We start from the raw sequence: 22,592 nt of genomic DNA on the forward strand, positions 1-22,592 counted from the left end.
CACATTCATCTGTGTCCATGGTCGGATCATCACATAGTTCAGTTAAATATCACACACACCAGTATCTCACCTAGTAATGTCGTCTGGCGCTTGAATGATTCCCTCCTTGCAGACCCAGATCTGGTCTCTAAGGTCGCGGAACACCTAGACGAATACTTTCATTTGAATAACATCCAAGACACTCCCCCTACTGTGTTGTGGGCTGTCCATAAGACAGTCATCCAGGGATCTCTTATAAACCTAGCAGCGACTAGGAAAAAAAATAAACTAACAGACATTACTAGACTCTCTGAAGAACTGACTAAGCTATACCATGTAAACAGTCAGTCACATTCACCTGATACTCTAAGGCCACGTACACACGGGCGGACTGTATGGCCTACTTAGTCCGTCATACAATCCGACGGACAGTTCGTCATACTTTCGAATGAACGGACTTGACCACAAACGGATGCACAAACAGTCCGTCGAAAGCTTGCGCGATGACGTGTACAGCATGTACGACGGGACTAGAAATAGGAAGTCCAATACACAGCAATGCACCTTTCCGCCGTGTAAATCCTTTCTGAGCATGCGCCATTCTTAGTCCGTCGAACTAGCTTACTCACGAGCGGATTGTCCGCTGAAACCAAAGTATGACGGACAGAATTTAGAAAAATCCAAAATACTTAGTACGCCAGACTGCACGCTGAAAAAGTCCGCTGAAGCCCACACACGAGCGGACTGTCCGCTGAAATGTGTTTCGACGGACTAAGTAGGCCATACAGTCTGCCCGTGTGTACGCGGCCTAAGATTGATCAACACCAAGAGAATTGAGCTAGATACGATTCTCTCTGAGCAAACGGAGAAGACTTTGAGATGGTTGAAGGCCAAATTTTTACTACACAGCAACTCAGCTTCAGCTATTTTTGCTAGAAAATTGAACTCCACCATTCAACCCCCACACTCATATAAACTCAAAAATGACAAAGGAGATATGGTCACACGTCCCACTGAGGTACTCCAGATTTTTTTCTACATTTTACCAAGACCTCCTGGCTTCCCCATCCTCCCCGCGTGGTCTCTTGGTCAACTCACGGTTAGATGGTCTGACCCTCTCTAACAACAAAACAATGTAACAACCTGAATGTCCCTTGTAACACAGAGGAGATCCTGACAATCATTAAATCCCTAAAGCCTTCTAACGCCCCAGGTCCTGACGGATTCTCAGCTACTTACTACAAAAAATGTTCAGGTCAGTTGGTTCCACATTTAGTAAAACTCTTCAACCACGTCTTAAAAGGCCATACCTTCCCAGAAGACATGTTCCTGGCCAACATGTCTCTGATACCCAAACCAAATAAAGGCCTATTTCGGTCATAAACAACGTCCTGAAGCTTTTTGGCCACCTTCTGGCAGATAGGCTGTCAACCATAATCCCTGCATTGATCTCTACATATCGAACAAGTTTCATCTCTGATAGGCAAATTACGGATAATATACGACTAGCCTCTAATATAATCCAAGACGCTGGCTTGTTCTCTAAAAAGTACTTATGTTGAGCCTTGACATACATAAGGCCTTTGATAGTGTTACATGGCCTCATATGGAATCTGCCTTGTCTAGATTTGGGTTTCAGAGGGAGTTTGTGCACAGCTTTATGCCACCATCCTCGTACACGCATTAAGCTTCTGGGCTGCAACTCAGAGTACTTCACGCTGGGCCGGGGGACCAGGCAGGGATGTCCCCTTTCCCCCCTGCTTTTCGCTTTGGCGATTGACCTGCTGGCTAGATCAATTTGTACAATTATAAATATTAAAGGCTTACGAGAGGGGGAACCAGAATTTAAGCTAAGTATGTACGCAGACGACGTACTCCTCTTTCTATTTGACCCGGTGGTCTCTTTACCAAATTTGATCCCCATTTTAAACATTTTTCAAGACATATTGGGTTTGGGGGTTAACCTATCCAAATGTGATGCACTTCCAATTAATATCCCAAGAGAGAAAGAGATAAATGACTTTGTATGGCTATTTAAAAAATCCAGGTTGAATAGAAAAATTGAGCAAAGGAGGTATGAGGCTACTGCATTTATGGCTGTATTATGCCTTGGCTAGGCTGATACAGATGGTTCAATGGCACTCCCCCACAATGGATTTCCCTTGTATACAGTTTGAACGAGCCTCATGGGTCCTTATTACCTCCCGAGCCTCCTCTGATTGGAAAAAGTCAGGCCTAAAGACCTCACACCATTCAATGGGGTGGTAGGACAAGCAATACAATTGTGGTCACTGTATAAAACTACATATGTCTAAGTCCCTCAATGTCCTAGCTTGGTTTCATTCCTGGGAGACCCCAGTTTCCCAGCTGCTTTCAAAACAGCCACCGATTCTCCCAATGGACACAGAAGGCCTTGACTTCCCTTGAAGCCCTAACACAAGAACCCCCCTTTAGCTCATTTACCTTCCTACAGGAGAGGCATGATCTTCCAAGGATGGAATTCTACAAATATCTGCAGATTAGGCACTTCTATGCCACCCATCTCCAGAAAGAAACTTCACACAAGATGGTATTATACCCCCTCCAGACTAAATAAATGTAGTCCTTTGGTCCTGAGGAAATGCTTCAGGGGTTGCCCAGATAGAGGTACACATCTTCATATTTTTTGGAGCTGCAATGTTCTTCAACTGTTATGGCTGAAAGTATCTGGCAAGGTATCCCAGATCACTGGAATATGTTACAATCTAACATTTCAGATGGGCTTACTTTTTGTAGACCTCCCTGAGGCACCCACCTGAGCCCAAAAACTTGCCCACACACTCTTCAGTGTGGTCCACTGGGCCATAGCCCTACACTGGAGATCACTGGCAGTTCCCTGGGAACAAGTACTACGTCATATGGAGGCGATCCATCTTATGGAAAGGATTCACCACACCCTGATGGATACCATGCAAGTGTTCGACAAGAAATGGGCACCCTGGTTATCATATGATATATAAGATACCCGGAAAGCGATTTCACATATGCTAGGCACATTATGGCTAACAGATCAGAGCCCCCCCCCCCCCCTTATGTTTTCCATTCTTTTATTTGTTTTTGTTTTTCTTCATTTTTCCCTAAATTCTTTTGGATTACACATTTGCTCTCCATTATTACAGTTTTCGCATACGGTGCCCTTAGGATTTTGAATGTTTCATTAAATACATGATATATAATCCTAGATGCCGAATAGGGCAATGTAAAATTCTGATTCTGAAGTTCTTTGCCAGTGGTAATCACTTATCTATGAGTGGAATTTTACATCTGCTGATCTTGTAATTGAATGCAAATGCAATGTTCATGAAGAATATTTGTATGTAATGTGCATGTTTTTCTTTACAAGAAAATAAAAATCGTTGGTAAACAAAAAAAAATTAGCAGTCTGGAGTGGAATTTGGGGTCTGGTGGGAGTGTTTGTATCACAAAAGTGACTGTGCAGTGTTAAAGATTTAGTTGCAGGGAAAACAACTCTTATATATTTCCATTATGTACTTAATGGCTTGTCTGGAGTTCAGCTTTAGGGGTTTTGTAAATACTGGCTATAAATAACAAGCACAAATAAAATTACAGGTTTTGGACATCAAAACTAAAAAAAAAAAAATAATTTAATTGAAGAACTCTAGGATTTTGTATATAATTGTTGCTAGGGATACCTTCAATTAAGCTCCAGTCAATATCTTGGTTTTCTGGCTTTTGTAAGGCTGGGTATTTGTTAAACAGGTTGGCGATGAAAGCCAAGTTAAGCTTTGGGTTTCCACGTACAACATCTGTTGCTGTTACAAACTGGCGACAGCCCAACTTGTCTGCTTGTACCAGCATGCATTCTGCCCTCTTCAGGTCTTCTTTTTCCTGTTAATAGTGATAGAGATAAAATAAGCACTGGTATGTTTTAAAAATGCCTGGATGATGGTGGTACATGTTTATTCTGCCTTGTATTTTTATAAATATTTAACTATATAAATTTATAGCTAGTTCATACATTTGACTGTTATTGTAACTGACATATGTCAAGAAATGGCTTTCCTGCATTTAAACTGTGCATATTACCCAAACTAACTTTTGCTAGTCAGAAAAAGTGAATGCTGCGGAAGGCATAAAAAGCCCATCCTACATATACCTTTCTGGTTATAAATGAATTAGCCGTTTACATTTCTAAATATCTGGTGTAAAATTCATCCCTTAAAATGTTTAATTTTGACAAAACTCTATCTATAAAAGGAGACAAAATTTACAGAGCAATGGCCACATAGAGATAATTAAAGGTATACTGTATGCTTCAAATCTGCTTTGTCTGAGTAGTACTCAAGAGCACAGTGAGCATGCTATGTCATACTCTTATTAATATAATGAATATTAAACCCTGCACAAAAGACATAAGGAAAGTGAGGTACTATGCAGCTATAGTTTGCACTGATCATAATTAAAACCTAATATCAATACTTCAAGATCTTTGGTTATTATTAACGATAAACATTTTTACCCTGAGTCCGGTCAGATCAATGTCAATTGCAGGAATGCCCTCTTCATTTCCTTTTGGAGCAACCTGACTAAGCAAGTTGTAATAAGCTTTGGAGTCCTATGGTGGAAACAAACAAAATGATATCACTTATCAATACAATATAAAAAAACAGACAAACACTAGAACTTAAGAAGTGATCTCCAACCGGTGACTTGGAAGCCAAATATATTATAGTTGGTTTTGTCATTTAATTTTGTATTTAACAGCATTGCAGCAGGTGCTTGATCATATGCATAAAGCCAGACAGATCTTTTTAGTTCGCCTGTGGGACTCTTAATTCGGATAGATCTTTGTTGCTGCCCTTGCTTGTCCTGACCTCACTTGAACGCTGCCTGTCCTGACTTTGCTGTGCACCCTGACTGCATTTTTTTCTCCTAGCTCCATTTTGTGTCTGTCTATTTCCCTGACTACATCAGGGACACATCACAGGCCCCAGAAAACTGCGGGACCATTCACAAAGCACTGTGTGGCTCGAGCATGTGCAGTAGGAAACCGTCTGTGAAGCCACAAGTCTTCACTGAAGGTTTTTCTTACTTAAGATGCCGGCGCCTACACCCAAAGCCAATTCAAGAATCAGCTCCGGTAAAAGGTATGTGTTGTTATATTAACCACTTGCCGACCACCCGCTGTCGTTATACGTTGGCTGTTTGATTTCGAATATCGTTGTTATAGCAGCAGCTAGCTGCCATAACCCCAGTATCCTCTTCTTCAGCAGGCGGCCGGCTTTCAGATAAAAGTAGTGGCTGGGTTCACCACGAGGTCACTTTTATTGGTGGCGGGAGAGGGGCCCCCCTCCCGCCGCTCTCTGGTGCCTTCCACCGCTTACTGGAGCCGCCGGCAGCAGCGGAGGCAATCAGATCCTTCTCCCTGTGTGGTATGGGGGACGATGGCCCCCACCTGACCCATATCATTGCAGGGCGGAAGCAAACGTCACTTCTGCCCATAGCTCTTAAAGGGACATTTTTATTTTATTTTTTTCAAACAACATTTTTATTTTTTTATTGACCCCAGATCTCATATTTAAGAGGTCCTGTCATGCTTTTTTTCTATTACAAGGGATATTTAAATTCCTTGTAATAGGAATAAAAGTGACACCATTTTTTTTAAAGAACAGTGTAAAAATTAAAGCGGAGGTCCACCCTAAAGTGGACCTCCACTCATCGGAACCCTCCCCCCCCTCCGGCGCCACAATTGGCACCTTTCAGGGGGGAGGGGGGTGCTGAATACCTGTACAGTACAGGTATTCTGCACCCACTTCCGGGATAACTCTCTACGGAAAGGGGCGTAGATTACGCCCCTTTCCGCAAGTGCCCGCCCCTTTCCGCAAGTGCCCCGCTGCCTGCTGGGAAATACACAGATCACAGAGGCAGCGGGGACCATCCTTATTGCGCAGCGCGATTCGTGCATGCACAGTAGGGAACCGGGAAATGAAGCCGAAAGGTTCCATTTCCTGATTCCCATACCCAAGATGGCGGCGGCAGCACCCGACAAGACGATCTAGAGATCGGCTTCGGGTGCCGACATCGCGGGCGCGCTGGACAGGTAAGTGTCACTATTTTAAAAGTCAGCAGCTGCAGTATTTGTAGCTGCTGGCTTTTAAAAAAAAAAAAATCGCGGAGTCCCGGCGGACTCCCGCTTTGAGAATAAAAAGTAAAACAAATAACAAAAAATAAAAATAGAAAATTTAACACGCCCTGTCCCGCCAAACTTGCGTACAGAAGTGGACGCATATGTAGCACCCGCATGTGTAAACGGTGTTCAAACCACACACGTATATCACCACAATCGTTAGAGCGGAAGCAATAATTCTAGCCCTAGACCTCCTCTGTACCTCAAAACATGCAACTTGTAGAATTTTTTTAAACATTGCCTATGGAGATTACTAAGAATAAAAGTTTGTCGCCATTCCACGAGCAGGCGCAAAAAAATGGGCTAACTTTACTGTAAATTTAAAAAAGTGTATTTTTCCCAAAAAAGTGCATTTGTAAGACTGCTGCATAAATACAGTGTGACAGAAAGTATTGCAACAACCGCCATTTTATTCTCTAGGGTGTTAGAAAAAAAATATATAATGTTTGGGGTTCTAAGTAATTTTCTAGCAAAAAAAAAAATCTGTTTTAAGCTTGTAAACAGCAAATCTCAAAACAAGGCTTTGTCCTTAAATGGTTAAACGTCAGCAGCTACAGTAATTGTAGCTGATGATGTTGAATTTTTTGGGGGGAGCCTGGAGCTTTTGTTTAACTGGCAATTGCGCAGTTATGCAACACTGTACCCAAGTGAAATGTATATCAAATTTTTCACAGAAATAGAGCTTTCTTTTGATGGTATTTGATCATCATTGGGTTTTTTATATTTCATTATATAAACAAAAAAAAGACAACATTTTGAAAAAAAAAACTATATTTTTACTTTCTGCTATAAAACATATTCACTAAAAAACTAAATTAAAAAAAAATCATACCCTTCTTTATAAATGTAGGCCAAAATGTATTCTGCTACATGTCTTTGGTAAAAAAAATCCCAATAAGTGTATATTAATTGGTTTGCATGAAAGTTATAGCATCTACAAATGATGGTATATATATATATATATATATATATATATATATATATATATATATATATATATATATATATATATATATATATATATATATATATATATATATATATATATATATATATACATACTGCATTTTTTTATACTATATACTATAATGGCAGTGATCAGCAACTTATAGTGAGACTGCTTTAGTGCGGCGGAGAATCTGACACTAACTGACACTTTGTGGGAATTGATTAAATGCCACTGACATCTCCACTAAGACACTAATACAGTGATCAGTCCTAATAATATACACTGTCATTGTACTAATGACACTGGCAAGGGGTTAATTGTGTGCCTAACAAAGTAAAATATGTGTAACATGTGCTGCTTTTTACTACAGATTGATTTGTTTCAAACAAAGTGATCTTTCCCTCTGTACAGAGCCTTGTGTTGATTGTCAACACAGGGCTTTGGGCTGTGATTCGACACAGCCAAAGAGCAGGTTCCAACCATGAATTATTGACCAGGATCTGCTGACAAACTCCTGCTGTGTTAAATCACAGGGGAGTAGGCGGACAAGGGCACACACGAACACCCGAAATCCAGAAACAGGCAGCGACGTACGGGTATGTTGCTGTGCCATGTACTGTGGCGGGTTTGTAAGCAGTTAAATTACATAATATAATTTCATCCATATTCACTTTATATTAATGTAATTCTATTTAAATTAATTATTTAGGTAATTATCACACCAGGCTGTTTTGGCTAATGTTCAAAATGGCTTATGGAAAAGCTAGGTACACAGCATGTTAAAAAAAAAATATTAATCATTGAGGAAAATTAAATATTTGCTTTACTAAAGCATCAATACTATATTCAGGCATACAATTCCCCAGTCGCCACCTATCTCCTGTCAACATTGTTCTTAATAACCCCAAATATAGGTTTTTCAGTGCATAGCAACTTTCTACTGTAAGTTACAAATAGTTTGTAAATCAACAGTAATGTAAATATCGTATACCAAGTTCCATATTATTGCATCCTTCAGCCACCTGCATGTTGGTTATAAATTATGCACTTATCCATGAATGTAGAAAAATCTTTAGACTTAAAGCGGAATTGAACTCAAAAGGTGAAGATTTGCTATTTTATAGTAAAGATTTAAAGATGTTAGTTGTGCTAAGATTTCTAAGATAGCTACAAATCAAATTATATCTAAGGCACTGCTGCCAGTAACTGTCAGTATTACAAGATTTAGAATGAGATTAAGGCCGGGTTCGCACTATTGCGAATTGGAATATGGGATTTCCGCATCCAATTCCCAATAGCAGGAGATTGTGTCCAGCCCTCTATGGAGCCAGTTCACATATCTCTGATGCGGCTCCGGTGCAAATTTGCACAGAGCCCTGTGCGTCTTTTGGTCCATTTCAGGTCCAAATTCAGCCCAAAGTTTGGGCTGAAATCGGACCTGAAGCGGTGAACCAGGAGACCTAAAAATAGCGCCTGCATACCGCCCTAAAACAGCTGCTCCATTCACTCCAGTGTGAAAACCCGAGGTGTGTGCTGGCAGGGCGCCAGAAAAAGTCCTGCCAGCAGTTTCTTTGGAGTGGTGAAGGAGCGGTGAACTCACTGCTTCTCCACCGCTCCGCCCCGCTAGCAGCCAAATAGCACAGATAAATCTATGGTAAAGCGGTGTTAAAAATAGCCTAGTTTTACCGCTGATGCCCTAGGCAGGGCTCTTAGTGTTGTTTCCTCTGTTAACTGTTTACCTTGCTTGAGATGAAGCTGTATAGAGGACCTGTTGTACAAGGAACTTCCTTTTTCTACCTTATTCATTCTTTGGATCGTCTTGCAGCTCTCCCACTGTTTTTTGAATATTCCAACACCAGTCAACAGAGCTGAGCTCAAACATGAGGAAGCAAAGCTCGGCCTCTACACAGATGGCCACCTTCACACAGAGACATAGTGCTGAACAAGGCATGGTAAGTAAGTAATGGGGAAAAGATCGACAGCAGGGAGACCACAGGTAATATTGGTAACTTGTTGTTTGCTCATTGCTTTACATTTTTTGGGGCACAACTTACAGATTTGTGGTTCTTTTTAGGCCTATTGTCAATTAACTATCCCAAACACTAGATATAGATGTTGTATGATGTTAGGTGGCTATATGTTTAATGGAATTGGCAATATGGCTTTTATGTCTTGGACTGAAATTTCATATCATGAAAAGACATTCAAAAGTGCCAATCAGTATTTCCTTCTAATTGACTGGCTGGCAAATTCTGATGGAATTGCCATGGTAAGCTGTTTGTTTGTTTTAGTATTAGACATGGTTTAAAATAACTAAATCTGTTGCTATAATCTACCCATGACATCTATGATGTTTTTTTTACAACCGTCTATTCTAGGTTATTATTTCAGCACCATCAACATCTGGACAGCAGAATAAGGAATTTGCTGAAGGAACGTTAAACAAGTATCCTTTCCCTTAAAGGACTAGTCTACATAAAAAAAACTGGTTTCAGTTTTGGAAAATACTGTACCGGGGTGAAATTGTTCACACCCTAACTTAATAAATCTGTCAAGGGCTCAAAAGGCAACATTCCCCGGCTGGAATTCACAGCTCTGTGTTAAGCCTGGTACACACTAGTCGTTTTTTTCATTCAACCCAGCAAGATGAATTAAAAAAAACTGAAGAGCTCAAGAGGTGCCACTGTACTAGAACAGGCAGATAGTACAGTGATCTCCCCTGCTAAGCTACTGTATTGTGTTTTGACAGGGGAATTTCACCCGTCCTGATAATCGATCGCCTATTGGCAGACCTTTTTCAGTCATAACCCTTCTGTCAGACCGGCTGACGTACACACGTTCTGAATGTCGGGCTGTTTCTATTGAACCAGCTGAGGAAGTCTGATATACCGCCCCTGTGTGTACTAGGTTTTACTCTTATATGAAGTTTCACTTCTCTATCATAAAATAATAAAGAACTCTGGAACAGAGGTGAAGACTCAAGTGACAGTAGCCAGAGACCTTGTGTGCAGAGATATCGCTACAATCCAGAGGAATATAAGAAACCAACTGGTCATAAAATAAACCACTATATATGCATCTTGATTGTATTCAGTGGTTTGCCATTACTGAAGGTTTGAAATCACTCAATCTCTTCCCCATATGTATAAGCTGGTGGGCAGTGTTCCACAAACCTTAATGTCTGAGCTGAAGTTATTGATTTTGTTGCACCCGGCATTTTCCAGATGGTAATTAGCCCATCTCAGGAGCAATTCTTCTGGGGAAAGCTTCATGAGATCCTCCAGACTTTCTCCATCTCGTAACAGGGCAATCAAAGCTATACAGGAAAGAGGATAGAAAATTCTTTACACAACAGTAGTTGCACTGTATGAGAATACTTACACATTATCAAACACCTTACTAAGGCAGATCAAAATAGGCACCATTCAAAAATGATTTCTGGGTGACAAGTAAAAATAATGCAAAAATTAGATACTAGAGCAACGAGGCAACATCTGAAGAGAAGAAGAGAAGAACAGAAGACGGCGACAGCAGCGACAGCGGCAACAGAAGACCGGGCCACCGCCTGTAAAAGAGCTAGAAGAAGGTGCGGTGGCCCGGCAAGAAGAACCGAAGAGGGGGACAAGACCCCCGAAGTCGGAAGAAGAGGGCGGCGGCGAAGAAGAAAGCCGGGCTCCTCCGCTAGCAAAAGAGCTAGCAGAAGATAGCGGAGGAGTCCGGCAAGAAGACCCCCGAAGACGGACAGAAGACCCCCGGAGCCGTGCAATAAACTATTTTAACCCTTGTGTGTTGTGTTTTTTTTTTACTTTTATTTACAGGTGAATGGGTAGGGGTACATTGTACCCCATACTCATTCACATAGGGTGGGGGGCCGGTATCCGGGGGCCCCCTTATTAAAGGGGGCTCCCGGATTCCGATAAGCTCCCCGCCCGCAGACCCTGACAACCAACGGCCAGGGTTGTCGGGAAGAGGCCATTGTCCTCATCAACATGGGGACAAGGTGCTTTGGAGTGGGGGGGCCGCGCGGCCCCCCTTCCCCAAGGCACCCCCCCATGTTGAGGGCACGCGGCCTGGTACGGCTCAGGGGGGGGGCGCTCGCTCGTCCTCCCCTTTCCTGGCCGGCCGGGTAGCGTGCTCGGACAAGGGTCTGATGTGGACCTGGGGGGGACCCCCACGCCGTTTTTTTCAGCGTAGGGATTCCCCTTTAAGTCCATACCAGGTGACGGGGCCAGCGACGCCTCCTTCGCTGGCCCCAACTACCTGGAGACGTGCTCAAAATGAGCGGACTTTCCTCCACGTGTGTGGGTGAATCCGTTCATTTCAAAAGTACGGCGGATAGTCCGGTGGACGTAGTACGCCGTATTAGTCCACTGAAAAAGTGCCGTGTGTGGGCAAGTAGCCCGTTCGGAAAGTCCGGTGGACAGTCCGGCGGGAAGTCCGCCGGACTAAGTCCGCCAGATAGTCAGCTACGTGTGTACGCGGCATAAGATTGTAAGCTCCTTGAGGTGAATGAACAGTATATAAAGCGCTGCACAAATTATTGGGGCTATAAATAAATTTCTGTAATAATGCACTAATCCATTGCTTCTACAGCTGTCTTATAAGGTCAAGCTACCTACCTTCCAACAAACATTAATTGAGCCCCCAACAATAACACTCATTGCACAAAGGCTTACAACTACCACAATAAAAAAGAACCAAGAACATATTCATACCTTCATTCCTGCTCAGCTCAATATCGGCAAACAGCCCAATCTTGATAACCTGCCACAGTAGTCCCAGCACCAAGTATGGTTTCCCTTCCTTCAAGTCTTCAGCACCAATGTTTACTACATGACAGCCAATAGCAGAGGCTGAATTGAGTGCTAGATTTAAATTTTCCTGTAGGAAGAAAAATGTAAAACAAATATCCACCAATATACTATATCTTGTTACTATATTTGCAGCTTGAAAACCTACACAGGTTGAATTACTAAAGGAGAATAGACTGTGCACTTTGCAAGTGCAGTTGCACTAATTTTCCCCAGAGCTTAGTGAATGTGGCGAAGCTTCACTTTGTAAAAAATACCTAATCAGGTACAAGGAAAAGAAAAAAAACAGCATTTTTGCTTGCACATGATTGGATGATAAAAAGCAGGAGAGCTTCACCACATTCGCTAAGCTGTGAGGAAAATGAATGCAACTGAACTTGCAAAGTGCACAGACCATTTTTCTTTAGTAAATGAATCCCTCAGTGTTTAGTATATTCAAACAAATCTCTATATTTAAAAAAAAAAAAAAACTTCTGAACTGTGTGGGTTTGGGTTTGGATTGGGTGGGGGGTTACAGAAATGTATTGTGCCATTGATTTTTACATCTGATCATTTTGGTATCCCATCCGGATATTCATTGAGTGAGTTGCGTAGCCATACACTGGCTGAATGTTGGAGTTGTTAATTTATCTGGAAAAAAGTAATACCTTTGTGGTATTAGTTAAAGAGGTATTAAACCTAAAACCATTTATTTAATAAATTGCAGCTTAGCAATCATTAGATGCTGCTAAAACTTGTTCTAAAACCCTTTATTGGGTAAACATATGCATATGTAGTGCCTCACAGGAGATATTTATTAAAGCTGTTTAGCAAAGGAAGAGTATTTCCTTTCTACATTACAGTGAGGGCTAAAGAAATTTTATGTTTAAAATTATTTTTTTGTTTCTTTTTAAGTCAGGTATATGAAATATTGCTTTCTAAAGCTTATCTAAAGCCAAAAACAAATATTTAATATAGTGTATCTTATCAATCCTTACATTTAGTGGTTGCATTAATTATCTTTTTTTAGGCTTTTTTCCTTTATTTTCATTTAGAGGTTCTATCCACTCTGAGCCACCCTTGGACAGCAGTGTTTTCAGCTTGTGGAGAGTAGTGTTATGCCGCGTACACACGACCGGACTTTTCGGCAGACTAGATCCAACGGTCTTCCCAACAGACTTTCGGCGGAGTTCCGACGGAATTTCCAAAAGAACGGACTTGGCCACACATGAACGGACTAGGTCTGTTCGTTTTGAATGTGATGAAGTAAAAAGGACAAAACAAGGAAGTACAATAGGTAGTAGCCAATAGCTGCCCTTGCGTCATATTTGGTCCGTCGGACTAGCACACAGATGAACGTTTTTCACGATTTTTAGTGTCGGAATTGAGTCAGTCGGAAAGATTTGAAACATGTTCTATTTTTAGGTCCGTTGGATTCTTTCTTTGAAAAATGATCAGACTAGCCCACACACAATCGGATTGTCTGACAATCGGACCTAGTCCGCCAGAAAGTTTGGTCGTGTGTACGTGGCATTAGAAGCACTAGCAGGTTTGGATGGACTTGACTAACAAATTAACGCCGAACTTCAGCTAACACTTTTAAAGCTGTAAAAAAAATAAAAGCTGACCATTTTAAGAACCCATGTTAAATGGTTTGCTCATGCCTCTAACTGCCACTTTTGCTGGACAACTTTGTCTGTTAAGGAAAGTTTAAAAGAAAAATTAAAAAAATACCAGACCAAATGAACATGTGAAAATAATGGAAAATAATGGGGAAAGCCTAAAAAGGAAAATGAATGCAGCCACCAAATTTAAAGTGGAATTTCAGGCTATTGCTAACTAGCCTTTAACTTGCTCCCAACCCTTTCTAAATGATATCCTAACCATGGCTGTCTTTAAGGCAGGGCAAAAGGAGCAGCTGCCTTGGGCCCCATCATTGTTGAGGGGCCATGTACTTTAGTGCCATCCCAGTGTTTTAGTCCCATGCTGTGTCCCGCTATCTCAGTGTGAAGTTTTGTTACAATTTTGCTGTGTAGAGATGACTCACCTGCAGACACTGTAAATAAGAAGCATTGATATGTAAATAGCGACTGCATTCATATGTAAATAGCCGTGGACCGTGGCATTGATATTTAAATAGCGGCGCCATTCATATTTTTATCATGCCCCCCTGAGGTCATATCCAATCACTTCTGCTGAATGCTGCCCACTGGGGAGGTAAAGGGTCATGCTTTAAAATCCTGCCTACAACTGTGGTCATTAAGCGTAACATCAGCCTGTTCTGCAAAGGAAAGCAAATTGGAAGTGGAACCCTTTTTTCAAAATAACATGGTGCCACAGCACCTTTAATTTTGCTGCATGTGAATAGATGCATGAGGGTGTAATTAAAGTGATTGTAAAGGCTTGTTTTTTGTTTTTTTTAAATAACAAACATATCATACTTACCTCCACTGTGCAGCTCGTTTTGCACAAAGTGGCCCTGAACATCCTCTTCTGGGGTCCCTTGGTGGCTCTCGCAGCTCCTCCCCACATCAGATTACCCCCTAGGAGAAGCCATCTCCTAAGGGTTACCTTGCAGGCGTGCTCCCAAGTCCAGCTTTGGCATTCAGGGGGTTCAGGTAAGTAAAACGGGGGGCTGGGGGGCCAGTCACTGCCAGGTGTTTTTTCACCTTAATGCATTACAACCCCTTTAACAATTAATGCCACTGCTGTTCTCTGCTAAAGGGCAGCATGTTTCTGTGGTGTCAGGAAAGCGATTGTGCATGTGTTCCGACACACACAAATGTGAACACAGGCTAAATGTCTCAGTTACATTGGTGGTCAGTGAAAATCTTCTCATTACATTGGGGCTGGAAGTACAATCCTTTCATTCACACTAGTGGCCAGTGTAAAGGTTCCCCTTACATTTGTGGTCAGTGTAAATCCCCATTACATTAGTGATCAGTGTAAATCCCCATTACATTCATGGCCCGTGTAAATCCCCATTACATTCATGGTCAGTGTAAATCACCATTACATTCATGGCCAGTGCAAACACTTCTCTTTATATTTAATATTATTATATTTTATATTTTTTTTAAAACTTGCGTTTGTAGTCAGTTTCGAATCCTCCCTTACATCGGTGGTCCATGTAGAATCCCCCTTTAAATTGGTGGTGAGTGTAAATCCCCCTTAAATTCGTGGCCAGTGTAGAAATCCCCTTTTATTGGTTGTTGATGTAAAATCCCCCATTACATTGGTTGTCAGTAGGGATGAGCTTCGTGTTCGAGTCGAACATACGTTCGACTCGAACATCGGCTGTTCGCCCGTTCGGCGAATTCCGAACGTTATGGGCCGTTCGCGCCAAATTCGTGTGGCGCTCACGGCCCACAATGCACTGCGTCATCGCAGTGCATTGCTGGCTCATGATTGGCCAAGCATGCACTGTGACCCCGCATGCTTGGCCAATCACAGCGCCAGCAGCGAGGAGAGCCATGATTGGCCACAGGCAGGATGCCTGTGGCCAATCATAGCTCAGGCTGTGTAGTACACGCCCCACACTATATAAGGCCGCCAGCGCGGCGGCCTAGTGTAGTGTGTTGGCGTCTGAAGCAGTTAGTGGGTGTTCTGTGTACCTTCAACACAGTATACACTGATCGTTTTCGGCCGATTTTCGATCTTGCTGTTGTGTAGTGGTTGTTGTCTGTGTGCCCTGACCGCAGTATACACCACTATATTCACCTCACCTATATAGCTAGTGATCTATCTTTTATAATAGAGCTTGCAGTCAGTAGTGTTAGGAGCTTGTGCGTGCTGTCTGCGTGCTCTGTACCCAGTACACACCGCTATATCCACCTACATAGCTCTTCTCTATTTGAGCCCACTTGCCATCTGCAGGAGTTATTGGAAGTTGTGTGTGCCTCCAGCACAGCACAGTATACATCTGTATATACCCCTTTATCTCTGGTGTTCTATAAAAAAGGCATCTGCAGGAGTTAGTGGGTTTTTTGTGCCTCCAGCACAATATACACCTGTAGCTACCCTTTATTGCTGTTCTCTAATAGAGCCATCTGCAGGGCTTAGTGGGTGTTGTGTGACTCAATTACAGTATACTCCTTTATCTCTGGTGTTCTATAATAAAGGCATCTGCAGGAGTTAGTGGGTGTTGTGTGACTCCAGCACAATATACACCTGTATCTACCGTTTATTGCTGTTCTCTAATAGAGCCATCTGCAGGGCTTAGTGGGTGTTGTGTGACTCCATTACACTGCTGTTTTACCCAACTCCCTTCAGGCCATTACCATGTCTGGAAGGCCAGCAAGGAGAGGCAGACAGGCGCGAGCCGATAAAAGAGGGCAAGCAGGCGCACGTAGCCATGGGACACGCTTGTCCTTCTTTTCGGCAGCTGGACATGTTGAACCGCAACATGCCAATGACTTGGTAGAGTGGATGACCAAGCCCTCTTCATCCTCCTCATCCTCTCTCACCCAGTCTCAGGGTACTAGCAAAGCAGCTGCCAACGCATCGTCTTCCCTCCTCTCAATGTCATCATCAGTGACTCCTTCCCTAGACCCACCACGTCCTCCTGAGGAGTCTCCTGAACTCTTTGAGCACAGTGTTGGGTACATGCTCCAGGAGGATGCCCAGTGTTTTGTGGGCTCTGATGATGACACTCAGCTAGAGGAAGGCAGTAGCGTGAGCGCAGAGAGAGGGGATGCTCAAGAAGGACAGCAATCTGGCAGTCATGTTCCACAAGCTGCAGCATACTGCCAGGTTTGCTACAGCGATGAAGAGGGAGGGGATGATGAGGGCACTGACTCCACGTGGGTGCCTGGAAGGAGAGAGGAGGAGGAGGAGGCACATGTCCAACGAGGCAGGATGCCCTCCGGGGGCCAGCTTAGGGGCAGCACACCGACTGAATCACACCACAGAGCTCCGCCTGTGCAGGGCGCTGCCTCTGCGCGTTATTCTAAAAGTTCTTTGGTGTGGGCCTTTTTTGAGACGAGTGCATCAGATCGCACCGCTGCTATTTGCAACATATGTCTCAAGTGTATCTCGCGTGGCCAAAACATCAGCCGCTTGGGCACCACATGCTTGACCAGACATACGTTGACCTGCCATGCAGCTCGTTGGCAAGCGTACCTCAAAGACCCACACCAAAGAACAAAGCGGACCTCTCCTTGCTCCTCATCAGCTGGCATCTCCAACCCCACTAGACCTTCAGTCCTCTCTGAAACCTGCTCTAAGAGGAATGAAGGTGTAGAATTAGGTGTGTCACAGCCAAGTGCTTCCGGGAACTCTGCTAGCGGTACACCCACGTCCGATTATAGCAGGCAAATGTCCCTGCCCCAGCTGCTGGACCGGCGAAAGAAGTTCACTCCCAGCCATCCACATGCCCAGCGGTTGAATGCTAGCTTGGCTAAATTGCTAGCACTTCAACTGCTGCCTTTTCAGTTGGTAGACTCGACCCCCTTCCGTGAGTTTGTACAATGTGCGGTTCCTCAGTGGCAGGTCCCTAAACGCCACTTTTTCTCACGGAAGGTGATTCCGGCTCTCTACCGGCATGTGGAAGGCAATGTCCTTGCCTCGCTGGACAGGCCGGTCAGCGGTAAGGTGCATATTACCGCTGACTCATGGTCCAGCAGGCATGGACAGGGACATTACCTGTCTTTCACGGCCCATTGGGTCACTCTTCTGGCAGCTGGGAAGGATGCAGGACAAGGTGCAGTAGTGTTGGAGGTTGTTCCGCCACCACGCCTCCAAAATGCTACTATTGGTTGTGACACACCTCTCTCCTCCACCCCCTCCTCTTCTTCTTCCTCCATGGCCTCTTCCAGTGCTCTGTCCTCAGAACCAGTGGTGCTTCGTAGGCGTTCCAGGGGCTACGCAAGTACGCAGGCAAAACGATGCCATGCCGTGCTTGCGCTGGTTTGTTTGGGGGACAGGAGCCACACTGGGGCGGATGTTTTGTCAGCTCTGCAGGGGCAGGCCGAGAGGTGGTTGACGCCACGCCAGCTTAAGCCAGGAATGGTGGTTTGTGACAATGGCACCAACCTCCTCTCCGCCCTCCGACAGGGACAACTGACCCATGTGCCCTGTGTAGCTCACGTCCTTAACCTGGTGGTGCAGCGGTTCTTGGGCAGGTACCCCGGCTTACAGGATGTCCTGAAGCAGGCCAGGAAAGTCTGTGTGCATTTCCGCCGATCATTTAATGCCTGTGCTCGGCTGGCTGAGCTCCAAAAGGAGTTGAACCTGCCCAAGAACCGCCTTATATGTGACATGCCCACCAGGTGGAACTCAAAGTTGGCCATGCTGCAGCGGCTGCACACGCAGCAGAGGGCCATCAATGAGTACCTGTGCGACTACGGCACCAGGACAGGGTCAGGGGAGCTCGGTTTTTTCTCACCACGCCAGTGGGGCATGATCAGGGATGCATGCACTGTCCTGTCACCGTTTGAGGAGGCCACAAGGATGGTGAGCAGTGACAGTGCATGCATCAGTAACACTGTACCTCTTGTCCACCTCTTGGAGCATACGCTGCGTGGAATAATGGACAGGGCACTTGAGGCAGAACAGAGGCAGGAAGAGGAGGACTTCCTTGCCTCTCAAGGCCCCCTTTATCCAGACAGTGTTCCTGCTGTGCCACCCATCACACAGGAAGAGGATGAGGAGGAGGAAGAGGAGGAGGAGGATGATTGTGTCAGCATGGAGGTGGAGGCTGGCACTCAGCATCAGCAGCAGCAGCAGCAGTCTTGTAGGGATGATTTACAGTCCCAAGAAACACGTGGACTTGTACGTGGCTGGGAGGAGGTAGCTGCGGATCATGTTGTCCTTAGTGACCCAGAGGACTCCGGACCGAAAAGCCTCAGCTAACCTACGCTGCATGGCCTCCCTGATCCTGCAAAGCCTGCGGAAGGATCCTCGTATTCTTCGGATCAAGGAGAGGGACCATTACTGGCTGGCCACTCTCCTTGATCCATGGTACAAGGGTAAGGTTGCCGACCTTATCTTGCCATCGCAGAGGGAGCAGAGGATGAGACATCTCCGGGAGGCCATGCAGAAAGGTCTGTGCAACGCGTTCCCCGAGACTGGGAGGTTACAAACTCCTGGTCCTGGACAACGTGTTGCTGAGGCATCGGTCAGAAGGAGCGGTGGAGAAGGTGGCCGTCTGACTGATGCTTTCAGACAATTTTTTAGTCCGCAGCCCCAAGGTATGATCGGTTCCAGCACCCATTGCCAGCGTCTGATTTACATGGTGCAGGAATACCTAGGGGCAAGGTCAGACTTGGACACCTTTCCCACCGAAAATCCTCTGGCTTACTGGGTCTTGAGGATGGATCACTGGCCAGAGCTTGCACAGTATGCAATTGAGCTACTGGCCTGTCCTGCATCCAGCGTTCTTTCGGAACGCACCTTCAGTGCTGCTGGTGGCTTTGTTACCGATCACAGGGTGCGCCTGTCCACAGAATCAGTTGATCGACTGACCTTCATCAAGATGAATCAGTCTTGGATCACCCACAGCTACCAAGCACCTGAAGCTGATGTAACAGAATAATTTTTTTTGAAATATCACATCCCTTCAAGACTGCCTATGCTGATGCTGAGTGACTGTCCTGTTATGTTGATTGTCTATCCTCTTCCTCCTCCGCTGATATGTTGGAAGAACATTTCTGGTTCTGGGTGATGCCTAAGGGCCAATTTTTCTGCCCCTGTTTAACAGGGGCGTTTAAGTACAATTTTTGATGCAATGCTTTGCAGCAGGGCTAATTCCTGCAATAAAACTAGAGTATATGGAAGAGGTTGCAGTGTGGTGGCACAAGCACCAGTGCCTAAGGCCCAATTTTTCTGCCCCTGTTTAACAGGGGCATTTAATTACAATTTTTGATGCAATGCTTTGCAGCAGGGCTAATTCCTGCAATAAAACTAGAGTATATGGAAGAGGTTGCAGTGTGGTGGCACCAGCACCAGTGCATAAGGCCCAATTTTTATGCCCCTGTTTAACAGGGGCGTTTAATTACAATTTTTGATGCAATGCTTTGCAGCAGGGCTAATTCCTGCAATAAAACTAGAGTATATGGCAGAGGTTGCAGTGTGGTGGCACCATCACCAGTGCCTAAGGCCCAATTTTTCTGCCCCTGTTTAACAGGGGTGTTTAAGTACAATTTTTGATGCAATGCTTTGCAGCAGGGCTAATTCCTGCAATAAAACTAGAGTATATGGGAGAGGTTGCAGTGTGGTGGCACCAGCAGCAGTGCCTAAGGCCACATTTTTCTGCCCCTGTTTAACAGGGACATGTAATTACAATTCTTGATATAATATTTCACAGGTGGGCCCCTTCCTGTGCCCACCCAGAGTAACGGTGAGGACTTATAGTGTTGTGGCACCAGCACCACAACCACCAAAGGTCAATTTTTCTACCACTGTTCAACAATGGCATGTAATTACAATTCTTGATATAATCGTTCACAGCAGGGCGCTCCAGCGCCCACCAAGAGTCACTTTGTGGGCTTACAATGTTGTGGCAAAACCAACACCTTGTTCCGCCATTTCTGCAGAGAATATAGGGCAGGCTCCTACTTTCAAACATCCAATTTACAAACATCTCCTACTTGCAAACGGAAGGAGACAACAGCAAGGGAGATGAAAAAAGATGGACGACAAAACAAATTATACAGGGGTGATAACCCTTCCCTATGTTTTCCAAAAAGCTTAAAAATAGTTTTTTTGACTGGAGCTACACTTTAAAAATGTACCAGTTGAAAATTACAAACAGATTCAACTTAACACAACAAACCTACACAGTCCCTGTCTTGTTTGCACCGCCTGTATACTGCTGTTCTGAGTATATAGGGCCTGGGGGCCACACGCATTTCCTTTTTTTAATATGGGTACAGGGTTCCCCTTAATATGCGTACAAGACCCAAATAGGCTGGTAATGGGCAGGGAGGGCTACCCATGCCATTTTTCTCAATGATTTTCAACCATATTGCAGGAACCAGATATAACATTAAAACCGCAAGCAGTTTTAAATGGTGTTATTTCCGTTTAATGTCATTTTGTGCAGGGACTGTTCTAAACACGGGAAACACGTGGCACTTCACAGGCATACTACAGACACCCCCCAGGCACCATATTTAAAGGAATATTTCACTTTTTTTTCACTTTAATCGTCATTAAAATCAGTGCTCCCGCCAAAACGGCCATTTTTAAAAACATTTTATGCATTGACCCATGTCCCCTGGGGCAGGAGCCAGGTCCCCAAACCCTTTTTAGGACAGTATCTTGCATATTAGCCGTTAAAATAAGCACTTTTAATTTCGAACGTTCGAGTCCCATAGACTTCAATGGGGTTCTAAAGTTCGTTCGAATTTGGGGTCTGTTCAAAAGTTCTGGTGCGAACCGAATCGGGGGGTGTTCGGCTCATCCCTAGTTGTCAGTGTAAATTCTTAATTACATTGGTGATCAGTATATATTTCCCATACATTGGTGGCAAGTGCAGAATTGCCCTTACACTGGTGGTCAGGGTAAAACCCCCTAACATTGGTGGTCAGTGTAGAAGTGTCACCTTACATTGGTTGTAAGTACAAATCTCCTCGACGATGGTTGTCAGTGTAAATCCCCCCTCACATTGGTGGTAATTTTAAATTCTCCTTTACATTGGTGGTCAGTGTACAATCCAACACTCTATACTTGCCAAACATTTCCAGATTTGCTCTACATGATTTAGAATTTGCCACAGTGTACTAACTCCTAACTAATCCCATCCCCCCACCACTGCCACTGATCCCATCAACCCCCCAGCATTGACACTGATCACAGACCCTTTCCCCCAGCATTCCGCTGATCCAAGAAAGTCCTAGGATCCCTAGGAGTTTTCGGTCTGTTGATGGGTCCCCTCACCCCCCCAGTCCATGGTGTGCAGGCAGTGAGGAGATGATGTGTTGTAACCTTTAGCGACCAATGAGGGAGCAGTAATGATGTGCACTAACCTCTTGCAACCAATCATTGAGCTGTAATAATGTGCAGTAACCAATTGGTTAGTGGTAAGAATGTCCAGTATTGATGTACAGTAATCTCTAGCAACCAATCAACAAACAGAAGTCATGTGCTGTAACCTCTAGCAGTCAGTGAGCAGTAATGATACACTGTAACATCTGGCAACCAATCACAATCGCTGCCTGATATGATTCAGTAAACTGATTTTGATTCTAGATGCTATTTATTGCATGTCTCAGAGTGGGTGAAGAAGGAAATTGCATGAGGGGAGGCCCCCCAAGAAAATGTTTGCCCAGGGTCAATCCAATTTTAAAGATGGCCCTGGTCCTAACTACCCTGTAAAAGGAAGATGCTTATACTTACCTTTTCTGAGGGCGTTCTAGTCCGGTCATTTGATCAGCTTCCACTGAGGGCTTCATGGGAGAGGAGGGACAGCTAAAAAATGTTGTGTCATAGTAAGCCTAAGTAAGTGACATCAACACCCAGGCATTCCAGCTATTGTTGGTAATCTCCCCTCTCCCCTGAAAAAAAGCCACTGGGGAGATCACACGACTGGACTGGAGTTCCCTCAGAATAGGTTAGTATAATCTTTCTTTCACATGGTAGTTAGAATAGGATTTAGAAGGGGCAAGCAGGTTTAAGCAGCTAGCAATTGCCTGGAATTCCACTTTGAGTACTGATAAACTACAATATAATACATTTTTTTTTTTTT

The 22,592-nt window shown here is 44.2% G+C and overlaps 1 protein-coding gene across 1 annotated transcript in view; it reads right to left on the bottom strand.

Annotated features, from left to right (window-relative positions):
- Positions 1–22,592, bottom strand: part of LCP1 (lymphocyte cytosolic protein 1) — a 94,592-nt gene that overhangs the window by 33,565 nt on the left and 38,435 nt on the right. Inside the window, exons 7-10 of the mRNA XM_077483240.1 lie at positions 11,831–11,996; positions 10,289–10,431; positions 4,499–4,594; positions 3,672–3,867 (exon numbers count right to left, since the gene is read on the bottom strand). Of these exons, the coding sequence (XP_077339366.1) occupies positions 3,672–3,867; positions 4,499–4,594; positions 10,289–10,431; positions 11,831–11,996 (601 nt within the window). The remainder of the gene's footprint in view (positions 1–3,671; positions 3,868–4,498; positions 4,595–10,288; positions 10,432–11,830; positions 11,997–22,592) is intronic.

Source organism: Lithobates pipiens, unplaced genomic scaffold, assembly GCF_037356315.1.
Source record: "Lithobates pipiens isolate NorthernLeopardFrog02 unplaced genomic scaffold, aLitPip1_a1.2 Scaffold_16, whole genome shotgun sequence".
Taxonomy (NCBI): domain Eukaryota; kingdom Metazoa; phylum Chordata; class Amphibia; order Anura; family Ranidae; genus Lithobates; species Lithobates pipiens.